Source organism: Bos mutus, chromosome 15, assembly GCF_027580195.1.
Source record: "Bos mutus isolate GX-2022 chromosome 15, NWIPB_WYAK_1.1, whole genome shotgun sequence".
NCBI classification, from domain to species: domain Eukaryota; kingdom Metazoa; phylum Chordata; class Mammalia; order Artiodactyla; family Bovidae; genus Bos; species Bos mutus.
This window is the reverse complement of record NC_091631.1, coordinates 46,534,226-46,543,045: the sequence shown is the minus strand read 5'-3', so window position 1 is coordinate 46,543,045 and position 8,820 is coordinate 46,534,226. Positions and strand designations below refer to the sequence as shown.

The following is an 8,820-nucleotide window of genomic DNA, read 5'->3' as shown; positions in this document are numbered from 1 at the left end:
TCGCTATTGAAAATGAACCCATTCAACGCTGAACACCTCTTACAATTACAAAGTGTTCTTTCTCAGTTCCTGCTCCCCCACCCTCCTCCACATCCCACTTCCTTCCTCGCCACCTTCTTCCTCCTTTCATCTTCCCCTTCCTCTTCTTTCTCCAGTTTTCTCCCTCCCTTGTAACTCAAATGGTTAAGAATCTGCCTGCAACGCGGGAGGCCTTGGTTCGATCCCTGGGTTGGGAAAATAGCCTGGAAAAGGAAATGGCAACCCACTTCAGTATTCTTGCCTGGGAAATCCCATGGTCCATCATGGAGAATACAGGTCTTCAGCGTGATTCCTTGGCCAGCTGATGGGAACTTTGTCTCCAGTTGCCATTAACAATCCTCCGGGTCTTGCACGGTCTCTGGGAAGCAAAACCTTTTATCTGGATGCTATGGCTTGGCCTTCTGGTCCATTCATGTCGTCCATCAGTTTGCCCAATTTCCACTAATAACCCCATCTAGAACCACAGGAAACTTGAAATGGGTTGATCTGGTGTCTTGAGGCCCCGCTGGCTCCGGATTGAAGCCATGGAGAAGCTGGAGCGCTGAAGTGACTCTCCGGAACCAGTGTACACACAGGCAGTGCTGGTTCCAATTCTCTGCCCAGAAGCACCTGGACTTTTACAGCCTGCGCCCAGCCGGGAGCAGTCACGGGCCGCGCTGCCGCTTTAAGAGAGGGGCGGGGCCCGGGTACAGGCGAGGCAGAGCCGGCCCACAAAGCTCCTTTTCCTTTTTGATCCATTCAAAAATTACTCATTGCAAATTCCCGGACTGCTGGGAGCGGAGAAGGAAGGGGGCGGAGGAGAGAGGGCTGCTGCGGGCGCCGAGCAGGGGGCACTCGGGGCCCGAGTGGCGGCCGGCCGGCCGGGCAGAAAGCGGCTCGCAGTTTTGGCTCCGGTGGCCTCACCAGGAAGCGTCAGTCTCGACACCAGGGAACCTCCGAGCACCGCCTGAGCCTCCTGCGCCCGGCTCCGGATCCCCGAGCCCCTCTCCCCTGCCCCGGGCCGGCCCTCCGCCCTCCTGGGCCCTCCGGCTCGGGTGCCTTCCCGGCGATGGCTGGCCGCTGAGCATGGCTCAGTACGGCCACCCCAGCCCGCTCGGCATGGCTGCGAGAGAGGAGCTGTACAGCAAAGTCACCCCGCGGAGGAACCGCCAGCAGCGCCCCGGGACCATCAAGCATGGATCGGCGCTGGACGTGCTGCTGTCCATGGGGTTCCCCAGAGCCCGCGCGTAAGTGGCCGAGCTCGCTGCCCCGGCGACCCTTCCCGCCCCACGCGGCCAGCCCTCGGCTTCGCTCCGGCTCGCCTCCCATGCCCGGCGGGAGGCGCGCTCCCCGCTGCCCACGACCTGTTGGGGGCAGGCTGGGCGCGCGGGCGGCCCGGGACTCGGCTTCTCCGGCACCAGGGTACAGGGGAGGGCGCTGCGCCCGAGCGCTGGGCCAGGGGCTGGCTGGGCATGCCTACGATGAGGCGTGTCCCAGGGCGCGGGATGCCTACGGGCGAGGGCACCAGGTTCGAGTCCACGGGACTGTGGCAGGCGCCAGGCCTCCGCGGGTGTTGCTAAGCCGTTCTCTCCCCGGGCTCCCTGAGGTCTCCAGCGCCGAGTCCCCGGGGGAGGCGGGGCCCCACAGAGGCTTCGGCCACCCTCTGGATCCCGAACGCCGGCCTGGCTGGAGGATCCACTGCTGACTGGGAGAGGGCAGGGACGGACGGCGGGGCCGGGAGCCCGGCGCTCCCACCGCTGCGGCTTTCGGCTCCGGATGTCGTTCTGGGTTCTGTCTCCCTCCAGAGTAGGAGCAGCGGGAGCGTAGGGGTTGCTGCGTGTTCATTGATGGAGAGGTTGGAACGAGAAGGGGAAGCAGTGCCCCCAGGGGACCTGGGTTCTCGTCAGTGGTGACGGCAGCGCAGGAATCTGTGGGTGCCTGAGAGTAAGAGGGGTGGAGAAGGGGGGCTGGGTCCTCTCTCATCCCCTTTCCTCCTGGAGGGTGGGGTAGGGCAGAGCTGAGAGCGCGCAGGTGGCGGCCCCGGCAGCCTGCTGGTAAGAGGCCTGGTCGCCAGGACAAGGTGGCAGTGGCCCTAGGAGTTTTCGGAGGCTGGCCACCCAAGTCTGGACCTCTGCCTGGAAGGAAGCCAAGGCCGGGTGGCCAGGTCCTTCTTCCCCCTTTATTCCTCGCATGCAGATTTCTTAGGCCGGGACACAAGGCCTGGGATCCTTGCTTCTTTGAATGACATCACCTGTACAGGGAGTTAGGCAAACTTTATCAGAAAGGGCCAACTTGATTAAAGTGGGGTTTTTTTTCCTTCTTTTTTTTTTTTTCTTTCACATGATAGCTCTAGGTTTCCCTTACTTGGCCTCTGGGCAAACCTTCATTCTTTACTGACTTGGTTGTAATCTCTTATCAAAGCTTATTCCTGATTTTATCATTCCACCTAACCTGCTGGGACAGGTTGGTGTACCCTATGGTCGGAAGGCCATAAAATGGACTTACAGTTCTGCCTCACACTGACTTCCAATCACTGGGGCTCCAGTTCCTGATGCCAGAGTTACAGGGAGGAGATGCGCTGAGCTCTGCAGGGGTGTGCCAGGCTTGGAAACTGCAAGTCAGGTCCTCCTGTGTGATGGATGTGCATAGCTGTCCTTAAGAAGGGAAGACAGGGGTTGGAAGTCTGTGGGTCGAAGGTGCACAATTAGAACAGCCCCCAGCATTTGCCTTTTCTAAAATGAGGCCAGCATTCAGGACCTAAATTGCTTAATTAAGGGAAGAAATACTTAACTGAATTCTTCAGACTGTCATGTTCGCTCTCCGAAGTGGTTTAATAGGACATATTCCTTCCTGCACTGATGGGTCTTTCCTACATAGATGAGTCCAAGAGGCCTCATCTACGTCCTGATAGATTAGGATGATGGTTTAATTTTGGTTTGTTCAATCCTTGAGATCTCGTACAACTAGCATTTATTTGTTGGTGGTGGTGTTTAGTCGCTAAGTTGTTTCTGACTATTGTCGCCCCCATGGATTGTAGCCCTCCAGGCTCTTCTGTCCGTGGGATTTCCCAGGCAAGAATACTGGAGTGGGTTGCCATGCCCTCCTCCAGGGGATCGCCAGGGGTTGAACTTGAATCTGTGTCTCCTGCATCTGCAGTCGGATTTGTTCCTGCCAAGCCACCTGAGAAGGCAACTAGCCTTTACTTTGTGGTGTTCTAATCACTTCATGTTATTATCCATTTTATCCTCTCAGCAGCCCAGTGAGAAGGATAATTATGTGGCCCTTTTATGAACTGGGAAAGCTGTTTTTTAGAGAGGTCACATAACTTGCTTAGGCTCACCACCATGAGCAGTGAATCTGGGATTCATGCTCAGAGCAGGCATGTGTCTGCTCATCCTAGGCCTCAGAGCCAGGACCAGGATGTAGTGAATTAAAGTGGATAAAGAACTTAGAGTGGTGATGCCTGGTATGTAGTGAGTGATCTTTAAGTCTTCCCTCGTAGCTCAGTCGGTAAAGAGTCTGACTGCAACGCAGGAGACCTGAGTTCGATCCCTTGGTTGGGCAGATCCCCTGTAGAAGGAAATGTCAACCCGCTCTGGTATTCTGGCCTGGAGAATTCCATGGACAGAGGAGCCTGGCAGGCTACTATCTGTTGGGTTGCAAGAGTCGGACACGACTGAGCGACTAAGCGTGCACTGTATTAGCTTTTGTGGCTGTTGTAGCCAATTACCACACTCTGGGTGGTTTAAAAAAAAAAAAAGCAGAAATTTATCCTCTCACAGTTTTGGAGGAGGCCAGAAGGCTTAAATAAGCATCTCTGGGCTGAACTCAAGGTGTTGGCAGGACTGTGCCCCCTCCGGAGCTCCTAAGGAGAAGCTGTCCCTTGCCTCTGTAGCTCCTGGTCTGCCAGCATTGTCTGGCTTGTGGCAGCATTCCTCCGGTCTCTGCCTCTGTGGCCACAGTGCCTTCCTTTCTTTCCCTGTCAAATCTCCTTCTGCCTCTTTCCCATAAAGACTCTGTGATTGCATTTAGAGCCTCCCCAGATCATTCAGGATAATCTTCCCCATTTCAAATCCTTAACTTAATCTTATCAGCAAAACCCTTTTTTAACCATAAAGTAATATGCACAGGTTCCAGGAATGAGGGCATGAAAATTTTGGGAGGAGCCCCTATTCAGCCTATCAGAGCTACTGTTATTACTAACATCACCTCTCTTTACTGAAAAGGTGACAGAGTGGGTCATGATGAAACATCCTGGGGAGGGAGGTGGGTTTACGGTTCCGTCTCCTCAAATGCTCTGTCTCGGGGGTCAGAGCCCTTGGTGATCACGTGATCTAGTCCACTTCCTTCCTGGGCTGACATCTCTTATACTTAAGCCCAGGGAGGCTGATGTGGTCAGCCTTCCTCTTAATAACTTAATCAGGTCAGTAAGAAGAGGGTCTTTCCCTCAGGCCATCTGAGATTCCAGAGAGCAGACTTGGAGCTTCATCTTGGAGCGCTCTGAGCAAAGGGAGCAAGGGTATCAGACTTCGCTTCTGAATAGCCTCTCTCTTAGCCTTAAGCCTGGAGCGTGATGAAACGGGAAGCGGGAGAGAGCAGCTGGCGGTTCCTCGGGTTCAGGGCTGCAGTGATGCTTCAAGAAGAGATGAGACCAACGTCTGGAACTTGGCCCTTTGGAGGGAACGGTGGCAGCCAGGGCTGGCAGCTCTGGTTTCCCCTCTGGGTATGACTGTGTCTGGTCTTGTGCAGCAGCAAGAAGGGCCCTTTCACTGGGCTCTGGGTGGGCTGCAGGGAGCTCCCACACCAGCAAAGCCCAGGTCCCTTGCCAGCCTGTGTTGCGCTTTGGTCTTGAATATGTCACCCAAGCCCTCAGGGCCTGGCTGGCTTCCTCTGAGGGGAACAGGATTAATTAACGCATGCTTGTTAAGTGCTTGACTGAGAGCAGTGCTGAGCAAGCAGGGTGACCTCAGGGTATGTTTCTCCAGCTTATTATACCCCCGGGGCTGTGTTAGGTTTTTTCCAGTCCAACCCTGTGACCTTTGGTCCAACTTAGACCTGCTGTAGAAGAACCCCACTGTGTGAGGAAGGACTGAGACACACGCACACACGAATGCAACCACAATGCAAGGAGGTGTCAGGGAGGCCTGAGGAAGGAAGATTTCAAGGGGCCAAAGTGGCCTATTCCTTCCTTTTTCTTTCAATGTGCTTAGCTCCTCCTTTTCCCCAAAGTTCTAAAAATAAAGTCCCAGCTTTGTCAAGACTGAAGTAAGGTTAGTTGGAAGGAAAAGGAAGAGTGTGCTGGGAAGGCCTGGGGCCAAGACAGGGCCGATTGTATCACCCAAGAAGGCAGGAGGAATTCTGGTGGAATGTTGCTTTTATGGTTTGTTTTTGTCTTTTGTATCTTTATTATTTTTTTTTATTGGAGTATAGTTGATTTACAATGTTGTACCAACCTCAAGCGTACAGCCAAGCAAACACAGAAATCTATCCCCTCCCACATAGGCCATCCCAGAGCTCCCAGTAGAGTTCCCCGTACCACACATCAGAGTCCCATTAGTTACCTGTTTTATATATAGTCATGTGTATATGGCAGTCCCAATCTTCCCATTTATCCCCCTACTCACCCCCTTGGAGTGTTGCTTTGCATTCCCTACTTGCTTTCTGTGGTTCTGGGGGACAGTGAGGCTCTTTTTCTTCTCTCCTCTGCAGCTGGAGGCCAACTCTGGGAGCCGTCACCCCACAAGTGAATTTGAGGAGGCCCCCTCAAAGTTGGTAAAGAATCCGCCTGCAGTGCAGGAGATGTGGGTTCGATCCCTGGGTTGGGAAGACCCCCTGGAGAAGGAAAGGGCAACCCACTCCAGTATTCTTGCCTGGAGAATTCCATGAACAGAGGAACCTGGTGGGCTGCAGTCCATGGGGTCGCAAGAGTTGGGCACAACCGAGTGACTAATACCCCCTGGAGAAGGAAAGAGCAACCCACTCCAGTATTCTTGCCTGGAGAATTCCATGAACAGAGGAACCTGGTGGGCTGCAGTCCATGGGGTCGCAAGAGTTGGGCACAACTGAGTGACTAAACAACCACCACTGATACCACTCTGGCCTTTTGTCTTGGTTCCGTTTATTTGGGGCTAATGCTTTGTCTAGAGCACATGGCTCTCTAATGATCAAGAAATAGAATCTTACAAAAGAACACTAAAGCCAGGGTTTGATGCCCTGAGTCCTAGCCTAGCTTCTGACTGACACTTGGAGAATTTAGGTCTTCTATGGCATCCCTTTCATTCAGTATCCCAATCATCTGCTGTGCATGGCAATCCCTGTTTGGTGTAACTCAAAATAAAGCTTTGTGAAGACCAGACAAGAAAAGTTAAAAATAGAATCTGGACCAGGTAGATAGGGTTGTTGTATTATTGTGTTGGATTGAAAGAAAAGGAAAGAGGTGAGATGGTGGTTGGGGTCTCCAGCAAGGATTTACATGTGCAGTTCGGTTATTGCTGTTTGAACAACGCCCAGCTAAAGAGCAGGACAGTGGCAGAAGGAAAGAGCTAGACTAAGCGCCTTTGACTTTGGATAGTCAGCTGTGTTAGCTACGCTTCACTGCCCAAAGATAAAAGCCGTTCTGAGCTGGTGACACAAGGAATTGAGACGCATCTTCAAGAACCGATGAATTCAAGTATCCAGTTTCTCTGGCCTTCTCCAGCTTACCTGCTGCTGGACGTTGGATCCCCTGAAAGTACCTGGTCAGCTCAGCATCTCTGCACGCACGTGTGCTCAGTCACTTCACCCTGTGTCCATCTCTTTGCAACCCCATGGACTGTAGCCCCCCAGGCTCCTCTATCCATGGGATTCTCCAGGCAAGAATACTGGAGTGGGTTGCCATGCCCTCCTCCAGAGGATATTCCCAACCCAGGGATCGAACCGTATTTCTTGTGTCTCCTGCATTGGCAGGCAGATTCTTTATCCACTGAGCCACCTGAGAAGCCCAGCACCTCTGAATCATAGTCAGTTCTGGGTGAGGGCTGCAGCTGCCTTCCCAGGGACCTTGGGCAGAATGAGGAGACCAATCAGGGCCCCCTTGGAGTGAAGGGATCTTAGAGGTAGACGGGCAGGAAAGTCTCTACTCCACCTACAGTTACCGCGTGCCCACGCACCACTCCCTTGCATTTGTATGTTATTTTATGGGTGAAAATTGCTCTCCTGTGCACTCAGCATCCCTCTTGACCTTGAGAAAAGCTTCATTTTAAAGATGAGGAGACTTGAGACTTAGAGGGACTTACTCTGCATCTGGTTCGTTGCTGTGACAGCCTTAGGCTAGAACTGCAAGCCCAGTGAACTTCGCATACTACCCAGAGCAGGGGTTTCCCAACCTCTGGGCCACGGACTGGTACCTCCTATCAAGTGAGCAGTGGCATTAGATTAAGAAATAAAATGCACATTAAATGTAATGCATGGAAATCATCCTGAAACCAGCCTCCTGCCCCTCCCTCTGTGTGTGAAAAAATTGTCTTTTATGAAACTGGTCCCTGGTACCAAAAAAGTTGGGGAGCACTGACCCAGAGGGTTTGGCTCCAAAGGAAACATGCATTCTTTTTAAAATTTACTGAGGTCTGATTTATGTACAATAAGCTAAACTTGTTTAAAGATTGATCAGTTTTGACAGATGAATGAATATACCCATAGAATCACCTCTTCTCACCTCTTCAAGACAGCTTGTATCCTTCACTCCTATAAATGTCCTCGTGTCCCCATTGGTCAATTCCTTCTCCACCCTTATCCCTGGGCGGCCACCAGCCACCAACCTGCTTTGTGTCATTGGGTATTAGTCTGCATTTTCTAGACCTGCATATAACTGGATCATACAATGCCCACTTCTGGCTTTTCTCCTGATGTTGTTGAGACTCATCCATGTTGCATGTAACAATAGTTTGTCTCTTTTTTGCTGAAGAGGTCTTATATATTCTGATGGGCTGGTATCGTAATTATAATCCCTAACCCAGTGTCTGTGAAAATTCCCTATTATGCCCTAATACTACTTTCCATTTTTAGACCACTTTAGAGATTTCATGGGGCTTCCTTGGTGGCTCAGATGGTAAAGAATCCACCTGCAATGCAAGAGACCTGAGTTTAATCCCTGGGTCAGGAAGATCCCCTGGAGAAGAGAATGGCTACCCACTCTAGTATTCTTGCCTGGAGAATTCCACTAGACAGAAGAGCTGAGTGGGCTACAGGCAAAAGGAGAAGAGGGTAACAGAGATGGTTAGGTAGCATCATTGATGCAATAGACATGAATTTGAGCAAACTTCAGAAGATAGGGAAGGACAGGGAAGCTGGCATGCTGCATCCCTGTGGTCGCAAAGAGTCAGACACAACTTAGCGACTAACAACAACAACAAAGAGATTACAAAGCTGATTCGTACACATAGTCGCTATTAAGTTTCAGACATTGATAATTTCATGAGAAAACTGAGGTTCATTAGATGAAGTGCCCCAGAGAGTGAAGAGAACCCTGCCTCATGACTCTATCCTGTGGTTTTTGTCAGTACCCCGCCCTTGGTGGCCTCAAACTGCTTTTCACTGACTGGATCAGAATGCTCAGAGCTAAGGGCTTTGCTTTTCAGAGGCAAGAAACTAAAGGAACCCTGTCGCCCGCCAGCTTTCCTCCTGCAACTGCGGTGGTGGCGGAGCTCAGCACCACCCCCATCCCTACAGGCATCTGGTGTGGATGTGTGTGAGGGGGAGTCCCTCTTCTTGGGCAGCCAGGAACCCAAGAGACCCCAGCCACCGTCTGCGTGACACACTGACGTC

General features: G+C 52.1%; 1 protein-coding gene across 1 annotated transcript in view; it reads left to right on the top strand.

Moving 5' to 3' along the window:
- Positions 1-738: 738 nt before the first annotated feature.
- The window catches only part of UBASH3B (ubiquitin associated and SH3 domain containing B), a 157,529-nt gene continuing 149,447 nt past the window's right edge, over positions 739-8,820 (top strand). The window contains exon 1 of the mRNA XM_070384063.1: positions 739-1,265. Coding sequence (XP_070240164.1) covers positions 1,105-1,265 — 161 coding nt within the window. The 5' untranslated portion in view covers positions 739-1,104. The remainder of the gene's footprint in view (positions 1,266-8,820) is intronic.